Here is a 23747-nt window from a genome sequence, read left to right as displayed (position 1 = left end):
ATTAGCTGTGACTCTAAAGGTTTTGTCATAGAGAATAAAATATATTTTTTTAGCTTCCAATAACTACACAGTGTGCAAGTGGCTAAGACTGTGATATGTTGTTGAATGCTAAATAGTAAATGCACATTTACTTTAAAACATATACAGGAACTAGGGCTGTCAAAGTTAACGTGATAACATTTTAAACACATTAACGCAACATGTGGTTTTTAAGTTGTAGCGGGCTCAGTTTTAAAGCTAGAGTTACTTTCGCAAGGGGGGGCAGATTCAGACTGCCTGAGGTCCATAGAGAGGTCATCACTGTAGGCCCTTTCGTCTGTCAGTGGTTGCCATGGTGATTGGGGGGCCGTGAGGAGTGTTTAGTTTCCTGTTAACATACAGTAAGAGTTGAGGGCTTTTATTTTGAAAAGTAGGCGAATACCTAGTTTCCTGTTATCATACAATGAGAGTTGGGGGCTTTTAATCACAGGTTTAATTAATAACATTAATTATGTCCCTGATCCATTGAAGACCTGGTTTAGAGCATGCTGGCTCACTGAAATGGCGTGATACAGTAAATTGGTGTGTGTGTGTGTGTGTGTGTGTGTGTGTGTGTGTGTGTGTGTGTGTGTGTGTGTGTGTGTGTGTGTGTGTTTGTCAGCCTGCACTGATTGGCTAATGTGAATCAGCTGTCTAGCAGCAATCAAAAGTTGCCATGGTGATTGGCCACTGCTGCAGTGGGGCATTTTATAATAGGAGTTAACCAGAGACGTACATGTCATAAAAGTGCTTCTACGACAGAAACCGTGACTCCTATCGCTTAGATTGTTCATGAGACCAGTTAGGAGTCTCTGATGAACAAATGGTGCGACATTTGGGTCTGTAGTGGCAAAAATGTGACCTCGGCGGCAGTTTCAAAAAGTATTAACTTTTTTCTCTGATCCCAAAAATTCTGTGAAATTTATTATGAGGCCCCATGGGAGCAGAGCCTGCAGTTGCTCTCACGTTCAGGCATGTGTTGCCAAATGTGTAAATCCGACTGATTCCATAGCTACATGACTGCGACCGGCACAAAAATACCTACGTTTTGATGTATTAATTGTGCATGAGGAGTGGACGTTGTGGGCTAAGGAGCAATTTGTTCGGAAAAATTTTCAAAAGATTTTAAAGCTCTGCTCCACTCTAGCTCTGATGTCACACACTCTAGCCCTTAACGACACACGCAATACACACCCATTATAAAATCTGAAACGGTCTGAATATTTCACAAAACGTAAACTGCGATTTCGTGAAAACCGTGCCAGCTATCAAAAAATTTCCATTTGACCAAATAAAGTCCCAAGTCTCGTGACCCGTTTAAACTTTTAATCATGTTTCTACGTAAAAGTATGGTGTATCTGTATGGCCCCAAAGAGGAGTGTTTTTAAGCACTCTTCACGTTGATTTTCCATGCATTCCTATGGAGAACTACTGATACTGGTATCATATGAAACTAAAAAAACAAAGGTACCATTGGTACCAACGATGTCATACTTGTGTCATGTCAAACATGTCAGTTTGTCAAGTTTGTTAAATAACACTCCAAACTTGCGCTAAATTTCGGCAAGGAAAAATTGTCATGGCCATTTTCAAAGGGGTCCCTTGACCTCTGACCTCAAGATATGTGAATGAAAATGGGTTCTATGGGTACCCACGAGTCTCCCCTTTACAGACATGCCCACTTTATGATAATCACATGCAGTTTGGGGCAAGTCACAGTCAAGTCAGTACACTGACACACTATCAGCTGTTGTTGCCTGTTGGGCTTCAGTTTGCCATGTTATGATTTGAGCATATTTTTTATGCTAAATGCAGTACCTGTGAGGGTTTCTGGACAATATTCAACATATTTTTGTGTTGTTGATTGATTTTAAATAATAAATATATACATACATTTGCATAAAGCAGCATATTTGACTACCCCCATGTTGATAAGAGTATTAAATATTTGACAAATCTCCCTTTAAGATGTATTTTGAGTAAATAAAAAATGTGGACAATCATGCGATTAATCACGATTAAATATTTGAATCGGTTGACAGCCCTAACAGTAACATGTTCTAGCTTTTCAGAAAGACTGATTAAAGAACCCTCTAAGAGAAAGACAAGTGATTTACAGAGCAGCAGAGCAGCAGATATGAAACATATATGTATGCTGTAGTAGACCAAAGACAATGCAATTCAATTTTAGTTAATATATAACTCATTTCATTATCTATATAATAACCATCAAAGTCATATTTAACTCCAACAGCCATATGTTACACAACAGCAACTCCATTCTTGGCTTGACCTTTATTGTGGTGGGTAATGTGAGTCACATCACATCTAAAACATGAAGCAATGCTCAGGACTCATTTGCTAAACAGCCATGTTACGAAACCTTTGTTATTACGCAGCTCTGTCGAATACTCGATTCTGATTGGTCGGCATTCAACGGTCTGTCATTTCTCTATACCAGACTGCTGCTATAAATAAACAGACCGTTGCTACGGACGCAGTTCTGATCTCCGTACACATCGAAGGGACTTTTTTTTTTTAGCGGAAGAAATGAAATCATTTTTAAATTAATAGTTATTTTTAAATCAATGTTTTGTGTCAAATTATTGATTTCTTTAGTAAGTAGCTGTGTAATAAGCAGGATAATGTCCTGCGAGCGGGTCATTATTGCGAAATTAAACCCCTTCAGGATGATTCAAGACCTGTTCACCCTGTCAGGGTTCATTTCGCAATAATGACCATATTAGTAGCTCTAACAAATGTTTTCCATTTTTTTACTCTTTGTTTTACACTTGATGTGGCCTATGAGTTAGAGAAGTAGCAGAAGTTCATACAGACACATTCACAGAGCACACAAATAGGTAGTATAACCATTAAAACAGCTGTAATTTGTGACTGACATCTATTTTGGATGACCAAAATTGATTTCCAAATTTGAAAACAGTAAAAAAGATCAGTAAGAGCTGGGACAAAAACTAAGACATACATAAAATACTTTATGTAGAGACAAACTCAAATATATATATATAAAAACTTCATCCAATTTCAACCTGAATCTTTTTATAGAGAGGCGAAGTCCCTCCTCTTCCGGTGGACAACCATGGGACCGGAAAAAAGATGTACGGTAGTTAACAGCAGGAGACAAATAATTCTTTGATCCCGCTTGTGAATTGCTCCGTGAATCACACATATGATGTTTGTCAATTTAAAAGATAATTATGCAAGTCAAGAAAGACGTAGATTGTTGTAAAACTCTTGATGGATAAGACTGAAAACACGCATTAGAAAGACTACACAACCAAAGCAAATGACGTCTCTTTCGCTGAAGCTACGATGTGTTTCGTACTGGGATGTACAAACCAGAGCGACAGTTTTTGCTCTTTCTTTCGCTTCCCGGCTGATAGAAAGACCGGGAGTCGCTGGATAAAACACATCTGGTAAGATAACGTTTCATATGTAGCTATAGTGTTGGTGACGTATATTGTGTGAGACGAGAGATGTAGTTCACTGAGCGCTTTCACACAAAACTAAATGATACTACGACATATTTACGACAAACTGAGACTTTCTTAACTTGCAAAATTAGCATTTAAATTAACAAACACCATATGTGTGATTCATGACGCAATTCAAACTAGATCAAAAAAATATTTGTCTCTCAACGTTGACTACTGTACATATTGTTTCTGATGCATGTGTCAGCCTCACATGTAAAAGTCTTCATGAGATACCACTAGGTTTGTATGCATTTGGCTCTGAGATTTCTGCCTTCACCCCAATACAATAGAAGTTCAATTGATTTTTAGTTAAAGGAATCCAATAGCATGTCCAGAGCAAATATCTCCAGTGAACAGTTCTGATTGGATCTTGTTTTTTACCAAAGAAATAGTCCCTGAATGTCAATACCAGGTCCACATCAAGGCTTTTGACAAGTTGTATAGTGTCAAAAGGATACTTAAGAATGTGCTTATCCAGTTAGGCTGTCCAGTCAAACAAACAATTAAAAACACAACTGACATCTTACTGCTGAAATAAAAGTTTATTGATGCATAAAATGCTCAAAAAGATTTTAAAAACACAAAAAATATACAATCTGTTAAGATAAAAATAAAATACATATAATAGCTATCAATACATTTTGAAAAACAGAGAAGAACAAGTAATATATGTTTTTTGATAGCAGATTATTACATGTATTAAAGTAAACACTGATGTTCTGGATCTTTCTCATCCAACACAGAAAATGATGCCGACTTTAAAGCTGCACAGCTGGTTACTAAAGCTCAAATTCCTACAACAACTTGAAAAAAAAATAACAAAATGATGCATATCATTATTAATAATACTGCAGAGCATAAATACTAAATGAGAATATGCTTCAGTAGTCTTGTGCTTGTGCTGAGAGTAAATAAATCCACATGATGTAATTATTTTATATAATGTCTATTTTATAACATGTCTAATATGTGGATAGCTGGGGTGCACACAAGACTTTCATGAAATGCTCTCAACCATTTGTCGATGCGGCTCTCTTTACAGACCTGGAAGAGAATCAGAAAAAACAAAGACATGTCATTATTCATGATGCAAGGATGCTTTCTGACATGTAATTCTGACTCAGACCCATTTAATGATCTGGAGAATAAATTATTAAAGTGTGAACATCATATGGCAGCATTATTACCAAGAGCTGGTCCTGGTTTAAATTCAGAATAAAGCGTTTCATCAGTTGCTTCAGGAGTTGATTTTCCTAAGAATAGAGAGATATTCAGTTTAATTAATAAAACAGTATACACATAATATGTAATAATTATTGATGATAATGTTTTACAGAATTTACTAATGCATGTAAACTGTTCCTAAGCCGTGCATACATACACAATATTAAATAAATATGCATTGTTAACAAGAAGCTGAATAAGAAATGTGAATTAAAAAAACAATTATAAACATCTATGATTGAAAAAAAGTATTGAACACATTACATACTGTAAATTTTCCAAGGCCAACCTGTTGGGCAATAACAAATGCAGGTGAACACAGACTTTACTTACCATTGTTTTTCTTGGCTTTCCCTTTACTGTGGCAGTTGACTTGGGCATACATCAGATTGTCTAAAACAAAAGACAGATCTCATGATTTGTTTGCTCAGCAGACATATTCTGTAAAACAAAAGACAGATCTCATGATTTGTTTGCTCAGCAGACATATTCTGTGCTGTACAGCTGGATGGAAATTTAGGATGCCTGTGTGTTTTTTCACAACTGTACAGCGGCGTCAGACATATTTTGTGCAATATTATTGTGCAATACAAACAAACAAAACTTATTGTGCAACTATAAAGAAGGCACAATTTGGTGGCAAAAAATGCACAACACATATCAACAGAGATGTGGCTATATTAGAATCAAATGACACACAAACACTCACATACTGTATGTGAAAAACAAAAACTCAGAAATACACACAAGAGCAAAAGGCCCTAGATACTGTATGTGTAAGATCTGACAGTTTAAAACTCTGGTGACCCCTAGTGGTAGTACGTAGTAGCTACCCGAGGGGACTGATGTACCTGCAGTTCCTGTCCTCACATCAGAGTAAATAACGCTCTCCTCTGGTTCATGCTGCTTCCCTGTTAAATGATCAGATGAATTAATAAAATAAAAAAAAATTCACTTCAGGCCAAAACATCTCTAAAGTATTTTCTATTTATTGCATGTATTGGGAGTACTCACGCTTCTTTCCAATGTTTTTAAATTCAATCAAAGAATAGATAACTTCCTGGGGATCAGCTCCATCTGAAATAGGCATGTTATTTAGTTACAGGATTTTATATAAATGCACAGAAGCACCTGAAACTCTGAGTGTAATGGTTGTGAGGAATTTGCAGCTATAAGTTTAGCCTTCCTGTGTACACCACTATCAAATACAGTATATTGCAATGTTGTTTTCTGTGACTTGCTAATCACCCTTCCTGAAATATTAACAATCTTGGAGAGATTGTTAATATTTTGATTTAAATTTCTAGCATGACTTGCTTTGAGTATGGAATGGATTACATGTTACTGACTATACAAGGCTGTTTGATATTAATTCAAGTAAATGTCCTTTGCCTTGTCTTAATTATCATATTTGTTACGTTTTGTTATCTAAAAACAAGAATAGCACAAATCTTAATTTAAGTAATTTGATCTTGTTTTGAGACTTCTGGTACTTGTTTTAAAATTGGAAATTTTATATATACTGTGTATATACACAGTATATGCAGTGGTTAGCACTGTTGCCTTAAAGCATGAGGATCGCAGGTTCAAACCCGGCTTGGGGCCCTTCTGGGTGGAGTTTGCATGTTCTCCCCGTGTTAGCGTGGGTTTTCTCCGGGTGCTCTGGTTTCCTCCCACAGTCCAAAAACATGCAAGTTAGGTTAATTGTTGACTCTAAATTGCCCGTAGGTGTGAATGTGAGTGTGAATGGTTATCTGTCTCTATGTGTCAGCCCTGTGATAGTCTGGTGACCTGTCCAGGGGGTACCCCGCCTTCGCCCAATGTCAGCTGGGATCGGCTCCAGCTGAGTTGATGAATGGATGGTTATATATATATATCAAGCTTGTGCTTACCATCGAGAGGAGAGGAACATTCATTGCCTTCAGCCTCATTCTGGTAGACCACGTGACTTGTGGCGGAGCCCCGATCGGTGCTCTCAGACCGGATCGGCCTACAAAGTGTAGCAAATACATTCAAAAAAGGAACATGGAATGTTTTTGCTTTTATGTTCAAAATGAGACGAGCGTTGTACCAACCTGATGAAGCATGAATCTGTGAAAAAAGACATTTGTTGTTACATGGTTTTGTATTGTAAGTTGTTATACTGCCATTCCATTTCATGAGATCAGAATATATCTGTGTATTTGAATAATTAAAGCACAAAATATCTAATAATAGAAGAAATAGGTCTCACCTTTGGACGGTTTGTAGCGATACAAAAGGAGCAGAAGAAGAAGAAGTATGATTCCACACACCAGCCCAATAATCAACGGGACAGGAAATGACAAACCTCCAGGCCTGGACCCTGCTACAATAAATAATAACTGTTATTAAAATTATATAGCACTTTTCTTTGACTGAATTTACAGAGTGATTTAATAAAGATAATAAATATTACAGTAAAGACAAAAATCCATAAATACAAAAAAAATCTACAACACATACACATATACTGTATACAGAAGCATACATTTACAGGTCCAGAGGTATAAACAACACACATGCACAACAAACATTCCTGTTTCAATGACAGATATTGTGATACACAAGTTAACACTTGCAGTACAATATATACATACACAGGATGGACTACAGTGTGAAAATAGCCATTCATAATAACTGGTGACTATCACAACCACTGATGCAGCTTAAAAGGAAAAAAATGTTTACTGAATCCAACAGGTGAAACAGTCTGAAACTAAAGCTACTTCAAATTCAAGCATCTGACAATATTTCCTTCTCAGACAGAACCACGTTTTGCATAAATGAAAAAGCAGCATTTGTTTTATTCCTACTCACCTTTAACTGACATCCAACTCTCTGGTGACACTTGTTGTGAGCATTGACACTTGTAGAAGCCTTCATCTGACTTCGACACTGCAGAGATATTTAGCTCCCATCTGGTGTCATTTTGGATGAGTTCGCCATTTCGATAGAAAAACACATTGGAAGCAAATTTGTCCCATCTCAATTTGCAGCTCAGACTAACAGAATCTCCCTCAGTCACAGGATACACGGGGCTCGCCAGGATAATGTGTTGTCCTGTAAAACAGTCAAAGAATATGAGGCTTCAGTCAGAGATCAGCTGGTGCAGAACTTCAGACTGAGTGGATGTTTAATGATGAGAAGAGATCACACTTTGAGTTTTTCGTTGTTGTTATTTTACAGAGTGATCAGTGATTGTGTACATAGAACTTATGTAACTTACTATACAAGTGAACTTTGACCAAATAAAACAATGCTCTTGAGCTTTATGAGTGGATGGTTAAAGAAAGCAAGACTTTCAAAGACAGGAGATTTTTGTCTGGCAGTAGTTTGTGTACAAACGTACTGCTAAATGTTGAGGCATTTACTAATGAACAAGACTAACATTGAATTATCATAAGATAGGTAAGATGAACCTACTTAGGCTAAATCTATAGAGTATAGAACAAAATAATTTGGTTAATGTTAGTCACCTACAATTACTTATAATACCATGTAGCAAAGTAATGGGCTAAACTCTTAAAATGTCAGTGTGCCTTACTTTATAAAGGAAAAAGAAAATGCAATGAAACCATACCCTGTGTAGTGATGTTGACTGCGTTGCTGAACTCTCCTGATCCAGACTCACACCAGTACACACTGGTATCCCTAGGCCGGATACTGCCTATGTTGCATGTGGATCCAGTCATTGTCCCCCAGTTGGAGCAGGAGGTTAGGTAGCTCTGCTCAGTAAACTTCCTCACTCTCCACTTAGTAGAGTTTCCTTCACAGTTCAGTGACACAGAGTCAGAGGTGAAGTGTTGCACTCTGTCAGGACTCACTGTGAGAGACGCTGATGAATGAACATCTGAAAAATAAAATGTAATAAGCGGTCAAACCAAGCACAGGGAGCTTAAGATTGCCATAATACAAATATTCCTTTGCTCTTATTGTTTTTGCTGAGGATTAGTGCAAACTAGGGCTGTCAATCGATTAAAATATTTAATCACGATTAATCGCAAATGAATCGCACATTTTGTATCTGTTCAAAATGTGCCTTAAAGGGAGATTTGTCAAGTATTCAATACTCTTATCAATATGGGAGTGGGCAAATACTATAATATAATATAATAATAATATAAATAGGTACTGCATTTAGCATAAACAACTGCAGCCCAACAGGCAACAACAGCTGTCAGTGTGTCAGTGTGCTGACTTGACTATGATTTGCCCCAAACTGCATGTGATTATCATAAAGTGGGCATGTCTGTAAAGGGGAGACTCGTGGGTACCCATAGAACCCATTTTCATTCACATATCTTGAAGTCACAAGTTAAGGGACCCCTTTGAAAATGGCCATGACAGTTTTGTTTGAACCATTATTTAGCCTCTTTTGGGACAGGCTAGTTTGACATGGTTGGTACCAATGGATTCCTTAGGTTTTCTAGTTTCATATGCATCTTCACTCTAGCTTTAAAACTGCCAGTAACAACCTCCAAAAGATTGATTGCGTTAATGCGTTAAAGAAATTAGTGGCGTTAAAGCGATTTTGTGTTAACGCGTTGACTTTGACAGCCCTAAAGCAAACATTTCAACACGCTGCAGTGTTTTGGTAAAACTTGAAAACTTGCTACCTCCTGAGTTTATCTTTTTTTTATAATTAATATTTTTATTGATTTTTTTTACATGAACATTGTCACATTTTGTACCACAAATCAAACTCTTATATGCAAAATAATATGAATACAAAAAATAAAAATAAGTAAATAAAAGACATAAATTAATTCATTAAAAAATTCTCCAGAGTTTATCTTAAATGATAGTGTCTTCTAACTATACATGCTAGGGATGTGCATTCCAAGCAAAAATACTATTAAAAAATCACTGTCAATCAAGGGAAATATATATTTTTTAAGATGGGACGAATAGTTGCATAAACTATTCAATAACGACTATTGGAAAAAGCTAAAATCATAACTCATCCCTAATACACGCCTGCCTGTTGCATAAGTAAAAATAATAAGTATAACATATATGAAATCTCATATATCTCTTTTTGGTGTTTTATGCCATCACATTAATTAAAAAAGGGAAAAGTAAGAACAGAAAGAAACCAGGAAATTCCAAGTCAAATATGTAAAATCACCCAGTAAGGTTGAAAGCAGAAAGTTTGGTTTGATGCTAGCGAGAGAGTAAAGATGTGATGAAAGATCATCACAGTTAATGAATTGTCAATATAGGAATTTGTTTTCAAGATATTGTATGTTGGTCACGGACAACAAAAATTGATGAACGAAGGTGATGACATAACATCTGCTTCTTGACAAAAAAGGAGAGACGGAAACAGACCTACCTCCAGACCAGGCAAACTTATGTTCGCTGTACGGAGTGTAAAACACTGGATCTCCTCTTCCAGCTCTGCACACATATCCTGCTGTGCGTGTCTGTCCATGAACGATGTAGGAATCCTGTTCAGTCCCATTGGTGCTGCCAGGTAGCAGCTCATAACTGTAGGAGTTGTCTGACAGTTTGGGAACAGCCTTATACCAGTAGAACCTCCATCCTGCAGATGGATCTCTAACACTGCAGTTCAGAGTTACTGAGTCTCCAGGACTCAGCCATAATGGAAACACAGTGAGGACAGGTTTGGGATTATCTGTTGGAAATGGATTTTTCAGGATGAAGACATGTAATGATAGTGAATCAAATGCATCATGTACAATCGGTACACAAAAACGTTAAAACATAGATGAACCAAAACAACTCTTAAATGAATTGTATAATATTCACTTTGAAAGAATAGTGTTGTGACTCACTGTATACTGTCAATCTGATGGCCTCACTCCAAGCTGTTGAAGACCACTCTGCACTTTTCATTCTGCCCTTACACCTGTAGGTTCCACTGTGGGATGCAGAAACTTTTCTAATAATGTGTTCATTTTGCTTTGATAGTTTGTCTGAGCTGGCTGTTGTTGTCCATTCGTACTCCCACTCAGTGTCTCCTCCGTTCTTGACCTCACATCTGAGAGTGATCGTCTCTCCTTTATATATTTCAGTCCAGATGGGGTGCAGAGTCACAACAGCCTCTTTTGCATCTGTTCGTGTTCAAGAATTTCCAGAAAGGATACAAAAATTAAGACAAAACATTAAATCTACATCAAAACATAATGTCTTTAGCCTTTTTATCCGTCAATTATTATGAATACAAATCAGTTGTTTAATTCTGTTTCAGAGACGAATGCTAAACTCACTTTTTTTGGTGATATGGATTGGATAACTGTAGTCTGTGTAGTAAACTGTCTCTCCTCTCTCTCCTCTGCACCGGTAGAGTCCTCCCTGTGAAACTCTGATTTGCCCATTTAACAGAAGAACAACATCTTGTGTGGTCAGGGGTTTAGAGGATGTCTCTCCTCTGTACCAGAAGTATTTCCAACCAGATGATGATGATGGGTTCACAGAGCAGGTCAGGGTCACACTGCCCCCTACAGGAATGTCTCTGTTGTCAGCTCTCAGAACAGCCTTTGGTTTATATGCTGTTCAATTTAGAACAGAGAAATAAAAAGGTCATTAGTGTTCCTGTGAATGAACCTGATCAAAATACCTTAATGAAAATTGATACATATTGAATTCCACCCATTCATTGAGGTTGTCATAAAACTAACTGTAACATGGCCACAGAAAATACTCTCTTAATCACTGCGACCTAGTGTTATCACGATACCACAATTCAGACTTCTATACGATACCCTGCCTAAATAGCTCGATACCGATACTGAGATACCACGTTAAAAATCTAAAACATCAGGGAAAGTAATGGAATAATAGATGACAGAACATGGAACTTAATTTTATTTTTTTTATTAATTAAAAATGTTTAAATTTAAAAATATATTCATTAAAATAGAGTCACTCTCACCGGACTGCTTTTCCTCTGTGTCCATTCACGGTACAGAGACACACGGTAAAATAATACTTTAACTCGTGCTCTTTGGTGGATTATGTGTTTGCCGAATTACAGGAGATGTTTAGAAAGAATCAAAAAAGTGGGGAATCTAATTTTATCGGGGCATTTTAATTGGTAATTATTGTGATGAAGAGCCAAATTAACACTTTCACTGTTTTTTCCTTTTTGGAAGACAACTGTATAATGCAAACTATCAATTAATTCATAATCTGTACCCACTTATCCTTTGCAGACTCACAGAAAGCTGGAGCCTATCCCAGCTCACATTGGGAGAGAGCAAAGGTACACCCGGGTCAAGTTGTTAGTCTATCACAGGGCAAACATATAACACATAACATTTACACTAAAGCTTGATTTATGCTTGCCGCAGAGTCGCGAGTGTCCGCATGGCCAAAGTGACGTCACACCATCAGACACGGCCCTTTGCAGGGGTTTTCGCCGGTCCGCGCACATCCACATTTTTCTAACTACATGGATGCGGATGGGCAGAGAAAATGGAGAGCTTTGAGGAGCTGTTTGCCGCGAGGAGAAACTAGACAATTAAGCGATTAATGTAAATTAACCTTACCAATGATTAACCTAACCTGCTAAACTGTACCATCGTTCCACCCTATAAGTTACTTTATATTCTTGATATTCAGTCCAGTACATTTCCCTGTGAATTATTATATTTCAGAAGCTGCAGTTCTCTCATTACTGGCTCCTTTTCAGTAAAAAACTGAATTTGTTTGTGCGTGACCTGAAGAGAGCTACATAATTGTTGATGAAAGAAGTGTTTTCTGTTGCCTTATTTGGATCATATTTTCATGATGGATTAAATATGGTCTAACTAATGCGAGACACTCAACTCAAGTGTTTTTATTTCATAACAGAATAAATACTTATACTCACATTCTGAACAATAACAAAGTCATTATAAACAGAGCATGTGAGTGACACATTCTTTGTTCAATAATACAGTAGTGTTCTGTATGAATAAAAGACTTACCTGATACTGTCAATGTCTTGGTGTAACTCCAATGTGTTAAGGAATAGTCCCTTCTACCCATGCAACTGTATCCTCCACTGTGGGACATAGTAGCACTGCTAATAATGTATTCCTCGTGTGTTGTAGGAGTGTTTGAGCCTGGTGTTATCCATTCATACGTCCAGCCAGTGTCTTCAACTCCCTGGATCGCACATCTGAGAGTGATCTTCTCACTGCTGTATATCTGAGGCCAGTTGGGTTGAAGGGTCACAGTGGCCTTGTTGGGAACTGTTCACATCAAAAATACCCAGTTAGGATACAAACAGGATTAAAAATTAAACAGTGTTCTACAATCCTTGTTTATTTCTGCTGTAAATGATGTGAATGCATGCTGTTCTATTCTGCAGCAAAATAAAATCAACAGCTATAACACAACAATTATAATGATGCAAATTGTGTAAAAGGAACTGCTCAAAGGTCAGTTAAGTACCAAGCAGTTTTATAACAGTACTAGCAGCTGCTCAAGGATAAAAGAGTTTACAGAGGCTCACAACAGTCTCCCAAAATACTAGAAGCCTTCCACAGGATGCATTTAGTACAGAGACTAGACAGTTTGACCCCAACAATATGGAAGAACATTAAGTAAGGCCCTGTTCAGAAACCAGGTCTGAACAGGGCATTAACGTGATCTGATTACAAGTGGACAGACCTAAGTACAGGTGTGAACGCACTAAAGACGCATTGAGGACGCATTGAGATCCAATCGCTGAGACCACATTCGGAAATGGTCTGGGCAACATATGGCCACATTCTTTTAGCAGTGTGTAAGTGAATGTGTCGCCTAATCTACTGACGTCCTGCTTGGTTCCACGGGGTCTCACTGAGAAACACGGTAAAATAATACTTTATCTCGTGCTCTATGGTGGATTATATGTTTGCCGAATTACAGGAGATGTTTGGAAAGATTCACAAAATTTGGTGAATCTAATTTTATCGGTGCATTTGATTGGTAATTATTGTGATGAAGAGCCAAATTGAACACTTTCACAGTTTTTTCCTTTTTTGGAAGACAACTGTATAATGCATACTATCTATTAATTCATAATCTGTACCCACTTATCCTTTGCAGGCTCACAGAAAGCTGGAGCCTATCCCAGCTCACATTGGGTGAGAGCAACGTTACACCCGGGTCAGGTTGTTAGTCTATCACAGGGCTAACAAATAACACATAACATTTACACTAAAGCTTGATTTATGCTTGCCACAGAGTCGCGAGTGTCCGCAAGGCCAAAGTGACGTCACACCATCAGACACGGCCCTTTGCAGGGGTTTTCGCCTGTCCACACACATCCACATTTTTCTAACTACATGGATGTGGATGGGCAGAGAAAATGGAGAGCTTTGAGGAGCTTTGAGGAGCTGTTTGCCGCGAGGAGAAACTAACCAATTAGGCGATTAATGTAAACTAACCTTACCAATGATCAGCCTAACCTGCTAAACTGTACCATCGTTCCACCCTATAAGTTACTTTATATTCTTGATATTCAGTCCAGTACATTTCCCTGTGAATTATTATATTTCAGAAGCTGCAGTTCTCTAATTACTGGCTCCTTTTCAGTAAAAAACTGAATTTGTTAGTGCGTGACCTGAAGAGAGCTACATAATTGTTGATGAAAGAAGTGTTTTCTGTTGCCTTATTTGGATAATATTTTCATGATGGATTAAATATGGTCTAACTAATGCGAGACACTCAACTCAAGTGTTTTTATTTCATCACAGACTAAATACTTATACTCACATTCTGAACAATAACAAAGTCATTATAAACAGAGCATGTGAGTGACACATTCTTTGTTCAATAATACAGTAGTGTTACGTATGAATAAAAGACTTACCTATTACTGTCAATGTCTTGGCATCACTCCACTGTGTTAAGGAATAGTCACTCCTACCCATGCAACTGTATTCTCCACCATGGGACAGAGTAGCACTGCTAATAATGTATTCCCTGTGTGTTGTACGAGTGTTTGGGCTGGGTGCTCTCCATTCATACGTCCACTCAGTGTTTCCACCTCCCTGGATATCACATCGGAGAGTGATCTTCTCACTGCTGTATATCTGAAGCCTGTTGGGTTGAAGGGTCACGGTGGGCCTGTTGGGAACTGTTCACATCAAAAATACCCAGTTAAGATACAAACAGGATTAAAAATTAAACAGTGTTCTACAATCCTTGTTTATTTCTGCTGTAAATGATGTGAATGCATGCTGTTCTATTCTGCAGCAAAATAAAGTCAACAGCTATAACACAACAATTATAATGATGCAAATTGTGTAAAAGGAACTGCTCAAAGGCCAGTTAAGTACCAAGCAGTTTTAATACATTACTAGCAGCGGCTCAAGGGATAAAAGAGTTTACAGAGGCTCACAACAGTCCACAAATACTAGTAGCCTTCCACAGGATGCATTTAGTACAGAGACTAGACAGTTTGACCCCAACAATATGGGAGAACATTAAAGTAAAGCCCTGTTCAGACCTGGTATTAACATGCGTCCTCAGTGATCGGATCACAAGTGGACAGCTCTATGTACAGGTGTGAACGCACTCAAGACGCATTGAGGACGCATTGAGGTCCGATCGCTCAGACCACATTCAGAGATGGTCTAGGCCACATACTGTATGGCCACATTCTTTTAGCAGTGTGTACGTGAATGTGTCCTGGGCCACATTAAGGACCGCCTAATCTACTGACATCCTGCTTGGATCCACGGGGTCTCTTGTGAATACACAGACCAGATGGGGTGCAGAGTCACAACAGCCTCTTTTGCAACTGTTCATGTTCAAGAATTTCCAGAAAGAATACAAAAATTAAGACAAAACATTAAATCTACATCAAAACATAATGTCTTTAGCCTTTTATCCATCAATTATTATGAATACAAAACAGTTTTTTAATTCCGTTTCATAGACAAATGCTAAACTCACTATTTTTGGTGATATGGATTGGATCACTGTAGTCTGTGTAGTAAACTGGCCATCCTCTCCCTCCTCTCCCTCCTCTGCACCGGTAGAGTCCTCCCTGTGAGACACTGAATTGATCACCTTGTGTGGTCATGGTTTCAGAGGGTGTCTCTCCTCTGTACCAGAAGTAGTATTTCCAACCAGATGATGATGATGATGATGATGATGATGATGATGGGTACACAGAGCAGGTTAGGGTCACACTGCCCTCTACAGGAATGTCTCTGTTGTCAGCACTCAGTACAGCCTCTGGTTTATATGCTGTTCAGTTTAGAACAGAGACATAAAAAGATCATTAGTGTTCCTGTGAATGAACCAGATAAAAATACCTTAATGAAAATGAATACATAATGAATTTCACCCATTCTTGGAGGTTGTCATAAAACTAACTGTCACATGGCCACAGAAAATACTCTTTTAATCACTGAGACCTAGTGTTATCACGATACCACAATTCGGACTTTGATACGATACCCTGCCTAAATAGCTCGATACAGATACTGAGATACCACGTTAAAAATCTAAAACATCAGGGAAATTTGGAACTTACATTTTTTATTTTTATTAATTAATAATGTTTAAATGTAAAAATATATTCATTAAAAAATTAAATGGTATGCAGTAATCTTAAATCCCCTGTATTTAAGTTTATGTGATTTCTTTGATAGTTTATTTTATATTTGCATTTATTTTTGATAATGCACACATATTTACATTTCATCTGTATTCTTATTTCTATTTTTCTTTTAACTTATCTATGTTTATAAAGAGTCACTCTCACCAGACTGCTTTTCCTCTGCATCCATTCACGTTACGTTACGAGACACACGGTAAAATAATACTTTAACACATGCTTTGTGGTGGATTATGTGTTTGCCGAATTACAGGAGATGTTTGGAAAGATTCAGAAAATTTGGAGAATCTAATTTTATCGGTGCATTTGATTGGTAATTATTGTGATGAAGAGCCAAATTGAACACTTTCACTATTTTGTCCTTTTTTGGAAGACAACTGTATAATGCATACTATCTATTAATTCATAATCTGTACCCACTTATCCTTTGCAGACTCACAGAAAGCTGGAGCCTATCCCATCTCACATTGGGAGAGAGCAAGGGTACACCCGGGTCAGATTGTTAGTCTGTCACAGGGCTAACAAATAACACATAACATTCACACTAAAGCTTGATTTATGCTTGCCGCAGAGTCGCGAGTTTCCGCAAGGCCAAAGTGTCCTCGTCACGATTACACGTCTACTCATGTCCGTGCGGCCGTCCTTGCGGAAAGCATAACGGAAGCTTATCGCCTACAGGCAATGTAGACTAGCCAATTAGGCGATTAATGTAAACTAACCTTACCAATGATTAACCTAACCTGCTAAACTGTACCATCGTTCCACCCTATAAGTTACTTTATATTCTTGATATTCAGTCCAGTACATTTCCCTGTGAATTATTATATTTCAGAAGCTGCAGTACTCTAATTACTGGCTCCTTTTCAATAAAAAACTGAATTTGTTAGTGCGTGACCTGAAGAGAGCTACATAATTGTTGATGAAAGAAGTGTTTTCTGTTGCCTTATTTGGATCATATTTTCATGATGGATTAAATATGGTCTAACTAATGCGAGACACTCAACTCAAGTGTTTTTATTTCATAACAGACTAAATACTTATACTCACATTCTGCACAATAACAAAGTCATTATAAACAGAGCATGTGAGTGACACATTCTTTGTTCAATAATACAGTAGTGTTCCGTATGAATAAAAGACTTACCTAATACTGTCAATGTCTTGGCAACACTCCACTGTGTTAAGGAATAGTCCCTTCTACCCATGCAACTGTATTCTCCACTGTGGGACATAGTTGCACTTCTAATACTGAATTCCTTCTGTGTTGTAGGAGTGTTTGTTCTGGGTGCTCTCCATTCATACGTCCAGTCAGTGTCTCCACCTCCCTGGATCTCACATCGGAGAGTGATCTTCTCACTTCTGTATATCAGAGGCCAGTTGGGTTGAAGGGTCACAGTGGCCCTGTTGGGAACTGTTCACATCAAAAATACCCAGTTAAGATACAAACAGGATTAAAAATTAAACAGTGTTCTACAATCCTTGTTTATTTCTGCTGTAAATGATGTGAATGCATGCTGTTCTATTCTGCAGCAAAATAAACTCAACAGCTATAACACAACAATTATAATGATGCAAATTGTGTAAAAGAAACTGCTCAAAGGCCAGTTAAGTACCAAGCAGTTTTATAACAGTACTAGCAGCTGCTCAAGGATAAAAGAGTTTACAGAGGCTCACAACAGTCCAAAAATACTAGTAGCCTTCCACAGGATGCATTTAGTACAGAGACTAGACAGTTTGACCCCAACAATATGGGAGAACATTAAGTAAAGCCCTGTTCAAACCCGGTTTTAACATGCGTTCTGGGTGATGCGATCACAAGTGAACAGCTCTAAGTACAGGTGTGAACGCACTCAAGACGCATTGAGGACGCATTAAGATCCGATCTTTCAGACCACATTCAGAGGTGGTCTAGGACACATATGGCCACATTCTTTTAGCAGTGTGTACGTGAATGTGTCCTGGGCCACATTAAGGACCACTTTATCTACTGACGTCCTGCTTGGATCCACGGGGTCTCACTGCGCCCCTCATGTGAATACAAGCAGACGCAAGTTCTTGTCTGCCTTGCAGCATGGCAACGGATCTGTGCTCTACTGTATCCTGTCGGTACAACTGTATTTTATTAAAATATATCTTATCTATAGGTAACATATTTAAAGACTATCAGACTAGTACCGGAAATGCATTATTGTCATACTGTCGATGATGTGTCAGTGTTTTTGTTCCGGTGATTTGCACGGAGCTGACACCCGCCCGCCCGCTCTCTCTCATCCCCGGCTCTCTGAACCTCTGTACCTTGCTGTTGTCTGGCAAAGGCGGCGGTGTCGGCAGCACGAAGGTCCCCGGGGACCGCTGGTAGACATTAACCCTATATTTTAGTATTTGCATATAGGAAGTGACATCCGATCACAAGTGGTCACTCGAGACGCATGTGGAGATGCATTCTAATGCCAGGTGTGAAGAGACGTACTTAAAGCTGTCCACTTGTGATCGATCACCCAAGACGCATGTTAATGCCAGGTTGGATTTTAAGTTTGCACAACAATTTCTGCTGACTGATGGTTTGTGTCAATTTTAAGAGGTAATCCGTCTTTGAAAAATGTAGCTTTCGTCTCATTTCTTGGAGTAGGATGCTTACAGCGCAGAATCACTAAGTCTCATTCAAACAAAGGGAATGCAGGACTTTCCAGGATTGGATCAACACCTATGTAACAGAGGTAGAGCATCAGTTTATTGATAAGCTCTATCAAATGAACATACACTTCATCTGACATGTAAGTGATTTAGCAGTGTGATATGATATCATTGATGAATATAATATCTGTAAACTGACATGAACATTCAAACATTCAACATTAAGTTGGATTTAGAAGAAGCTGTAGAAGTCACACTTACTTAATATGCTTACTAAATAAGCACATGTACCCATGTCTTACAGCTCCGTAGTCCCCTTCCCTGTTTGCTACATTACTGTAATAATTATAAGAAGAATATTGCTTTTGCAGGACACAGAGGATGGGTTAAATTTTACAGTGTTTAGTCCTGTATTCAACTTTCACAAAGAAATATCTATCATCAGATGGTTTGTTGTGAAAGCAGACCTATAATTTATATGAGCCTCTTTATGTGAACAGCTCAACTCTGCCCTTCTTTTTAGGGGCCGGGCAGCTACAGTATGCAATTTCCACCAAAATGTAGGCCCAAGAATGCAGATATTTTTATATGCTTCAAACTGGCAGGAACTATGAAGTCCATCACTTTGTTTTTCTCATAAACTGTAAAACTTATTAAACCTATCCCACATTCTTTGCTCAATTCATACCAAATTTGCTCAATGTATCTTCAGTCAGTCCTCCACAAACGATCCAGCCAGATTTTTACATTATCAAAAATTGAGCCCACACTGCATCAAAACGTTTTGGTGTAAACAGTATTGTACACAGCTAAGGTAAATTCTCACTAAATAAAACTCCAATGTTCATGAAAATAAATGATAATTTTGAGGTCATGGTAGATGTACTGTTGTAAATATCAGAATTTCATCTCAAAAACTATTTTTGACAGTATTTTGAATTCTATCCTCATGTAAACCACTGCAGTCAATGAAAATCAAGCATTTTTAAACATCAGTTTGTCACTTATGGAGCAATTCATCTTTATGTCTTTGTTTCAAAAACAGAATTTTTGACAATAGTTTTAAATCTACCTTTACATGCAACCCTGGCAATTGCCTAAGTCACAGTATGAAGTCAGTGTCCAGTAGGTTCCCCCAGACAGTAAGCTCACCAAGATAGTGAATTGCCCTTGGTGTCTGAGGTTGTGAGTTTGAGACCAGATCGAAGCAGAACGAACATGCTAAAGCCTTAAAGGTCCCATATTGTGACCGCAAAAGTGAGATTTTCATGTCTTTTATATTATAAAGCAGGTTTAAGTGATATATAAATACTGTGAAAGTATCAAAACACTCAATCCACAGAGAAATACACACAGCCCGTATTCAGAAACTGTGCGTTTGAAACGAGCCGTTAGGATTTCTGTCCATTTGTGATGTCACAAATCTACAATATTTAGACCATTTCACAGTTTTAAATATAAACATACTAAATGTGTCTCAGTTTATTTCCTGTTGCAGTGTATGTGAATGACATCAGCTGACAGGAAGTAAACATGGACCCAAGCTGTTTCCTAGCAACGCAATTCCGTTGCCATTCCGTTGAAATGCGCTAAAACAGAGCGTTTCAGACAGAGCGTGAATACAGGTATTTTCAGACAGACAGTATGACAAAAATAATATGTTTTTTGAACATTAAAGCATTTAATATGTTCTAGTAGAAACCCAAAATACAAGTATGAACCTCAAAATAAGCATGATATTTCCCCTTTAAAAGTTTAATGATGATGGACCGTCCTGTACTTCTCTTTTGTCTTCCTCTATCTTTTTTCATCTTCTTCCTCAAAATGCCCGGCCCCAAACCACAGCTGCGCAGCAGCTATAATCTTCTTTTTTTTATTTTCCTTCTCATGATTATATATATGTGATAGTCGGTCATTTAAAGCACACCACTCCAGATTATAATGTGTAATAAGCTTCATACCACATGCTTTCTGTGAGAGAAACCGCCAAAAAATACAGCATAAGTTTTAAGTTTCTAAACCTAAAAATAAGATTATATTTATATTCATACCAACATTGCTAATAAATAAGTAACATTATTGAAGCTAAACTTGGTGGTAGTCACAATAACTCGGAAACAATTCAAATGCTTCCAAACAGGGCACATGGGCTTACTGAATGAGTAGGAAAATGATGTAGAAGTAACCACATTTCACTCCAATAGAGAATCAATGCAATGGAGCATTGAAACTGTTCTGGAGGATTTTTGTATCCCAATAATCTCCTCAGACACTCTCGACACCAGAACCACACTGAGGCAGCCAGCGCACCATGTCACTATTCAAATTGAGTGAGATCATTTGAACAGCATGCCGACACTCAACTGCCCTCAGTGTAACTATTGATTACATAACTCATTGTTATTGAAATCTTTGTGCAGACTGTTGTAACTGACTGTACGACCTGTTAGCAACCTCCTCTTGCTCACCATTCTGATCTGTTAAGATGATCAAATGAATGCGTAAAAAACAGGTAACAGACTCTACGGACAGTTTGATATCAAGGTCAGGACAGCATCAGGTTTCCCTACATAAATAAACTGCACAATTTCAAAAAGAGTAAATAAAAAAGGTAATTACTGGAAAAAATGTGTGAGGAAAATACAAGTTCTTTCACACTCTTGGGCACTAATCTAGACATTTAATAATTAGTATTGATACATACAGTAAAATGACACCTACGTGGCAAAACACAAAAGGAAGTTGTGACAAGGAGTGATACAGCATGTGATAAATAGGAGATATATATTGAGTGAGTAAATATTAAACAAAAATATATATACATATATCCTATAATATCTATATAAAATGTATATTTAAAAAATTGTCACCTTTATCTTGTCCGTAGAGGGGTGTATTCAGCACTAAAATAAAGATTAAAACTTCATTAGACAAAAACAAAGGCATTTAAAATCCAGCTGGAGTAGTACCAGTGGCAATTATAATCAGTAATTAGTATTATTAATATTAACTGTTGCTTATCAATCATCAGTATCATGCATTTCTGTGATGATATTCTGTAAATTGGCACAAATTAAAAAAAACTCTTTAAAATTAAATCTATAAAATACAATAAATATCAATAAGATTTAAATAGATTCAAAAGCTATATACATAACAATACCTTGGACCATGTGCTATACATGCATTGTGCAAATTACTAGTCCAGTGGTGTACTTAACACGGCCCTCCAGTCTGAACCAAGCCATATCCGCAACTAAGATAATCTCTACAAAACTACCATGTTGATAAAAAAAAACACGATTCTGTCTTTGAAAATCAAACAATTGTAAAGTTAGTGATGTACTCACAGAGTAGGCCCAGCACACAGAGCAAAGTGTGCCCCATCCTCACATCCAGCACCGACACTCTCTGCTCTGCTGAGAAATTCTTCTACTTTGCATTAATAGTAATGCAACAGAAAGAGAGAAGTTAAATTTCATATATAGAATAAAATATGAGAGCAAAGGTTTTGTCCAACTTCCCTCTTGCACAATGCTGAGACACTTATAGTGGCTTTAACCGCAGCATAGTTTGACAGTTTACACTTCCTGCCCACTGCAAAGATATATTCGCCCTTCTTTTGTGCAAAGGTTTGTGCCTGGTACCTACCTTAAAACATTGGCATTAACATGTACTTATTGCACATTCATGAAACATTTAATTTAATCATATCACATCATATACATACCTAACATTTTGTGTGTTATTTAGTGCATGTTGTGGGCATATACTGCCTGTATAGTGATGAGGTTTGTGTTGTATGTGTAAATAAACTGGGAAAAAAAAGTTTTGAAACTTGTCTTTGGTGGATTATTTCTGTTGTTACAATGCTAATTGCCATTGTATTTCACATCATTGGAAAGCCTGTTTATTGACCTTCACCATGAGGTCCAACTTGTAAGGATCATGCATTTGTGGGATGAGCAGCACAGCTGATTATGTGGGTAGCGCCCCAGAAAATGTTTCCAAAATGCTCCGTCAATGGTAAACAGTGTATTCTCCTGTTGGTATTGACTCTTGTTGTGAGTTGTTTGGTGGATTTGATGATTAAACTCTGTATCAGTAACAAGGAACAAACAAGATATATTGGCTATTTTACACTTTATTAATTTAATACACCGTCAGGAGCCTCAGTAGCGGTGGAAGATCCATACGCAGCCACAACAGCCTGGCACCTCCTCCTCATGCTGGTCACCAACCTGGTCACACGTTGCTATGGGATGGCGTTCCATTCCTCAACCAGGATTCGTTGCAGGTCAGCCAGCGTGGTTGTGTTGGTCACTCTAACACGTACAGCACGCCCAAGCTGATCCCACAAGTATTCAATTGGGTTGAGGTCTGGACTCTTGGCAGGCCGTTCCATTCTCTCTACTCCCACATTGTGGAGGTAGTCTGTGATAACCCTGTGATAACCCTGGCTCTGTGGGGGTGAGCGTTGTTTCTTGGAGGAGGAAGTTAGATCCCAGATTGTGGAGATATGAGATCGCCACTGGCTGCAGAATCTCATCCCGATATCTCACTGCATTGAGATGGCCTTCAATGATGACAAGCCTTGTTTTGCCAGTGAGGGAGATGCCGCCCCACACCATGACACTGCCCCCACCAAAAGCTGTTACTCCATCGGTGCAACAATCAGCATAGCGTTCTCCGCGTCGTCTCCATACTTTGACCCTGCCATCCAACTTTCGCAGACAGAACCTGGACTCATCACTGAACATGACATTCCCCCACATGTTCAGGTTCCA

General features: G+C 38.0%; 1 protein-coding gene across 1 annotated transcript in view; it reads right to left on the bottom strand.

Annotated features, from left to right (window-relative positions):
• Positions 1-4042: 4042 nt before the first annotated feature.
• The window catches only part of LOC141760374 (uncharacterized), a 115235-nt gene continuing 95530 nt past the window's right edge, over positions 4043-23747 (bottom strand). Inside the window, exons 18-33 of the mRNA XM_074623098.1 lie at positions 17471-17737; positions 15657-15953; positions 14569-14835; positions 10994-11275; positions 10559-10837; positions 10096-10398; positions 8341-8610; positions 7578-7820; positions 6973-7083; positions 6815-6830; positions 6632-6729; positions 5754-5816; positions 5591-5650; positions 5073-5132; positions 4703-4768; positions 4043-4559 (exon numbers count right to left, since the gene is read on the bottom strand). Coding sequence (XP_074479199.1) covers positions 4552-4559; positions 4703-4768; positions 5073-5132; positions 5591-5650; positions 5754-5816; positions 6632-6729; positions 6815-6830; positions 6973-7083; positions 7578-7820; positions 8341-8610; positions 10096-10398; positions 10559-10837; positions 10994-11275; positions 14569-14835; positions 15657-15953; positions 17471-17737 — 2690 coding nt within the window. The 3' untranslated portion in view covers positions 4043-4551. The remainder of the gene's footprint in view (positions 4560-4702; positions 4769-5072; positions 5133-5590; positions 5651-5753; positions 5817-6631; positions 6730-6814; positions 6831-6972; positions 7084-7577; positions 7821-8340; positions 8611-10095; positions 10399-10558; positions 10838-10993; positions 11276-14568; positions 14836-15656; positions 15954-17470; positions 17738-23747) is intronic.

Source organism: Sebastes fasciatus, chromosome 22 (assembly GCF_043250625.1).
Source record: "Sebastes fasciatus isolate fSebFas1 chromosome 22, fSebFas1.pri, whole genome shotgun sequence".
Taxonomy (NCBI): Eukaryota; Metazoa; Chordata; class Actinopteri; order Perciformes; family Sebastidae; genus Sebastes; species Sebastes fasciatus.
Note: the sequence above shows the minus strand (reverse complement) of the source record. Positions and strands in the feature narration are given on the sequence as shown.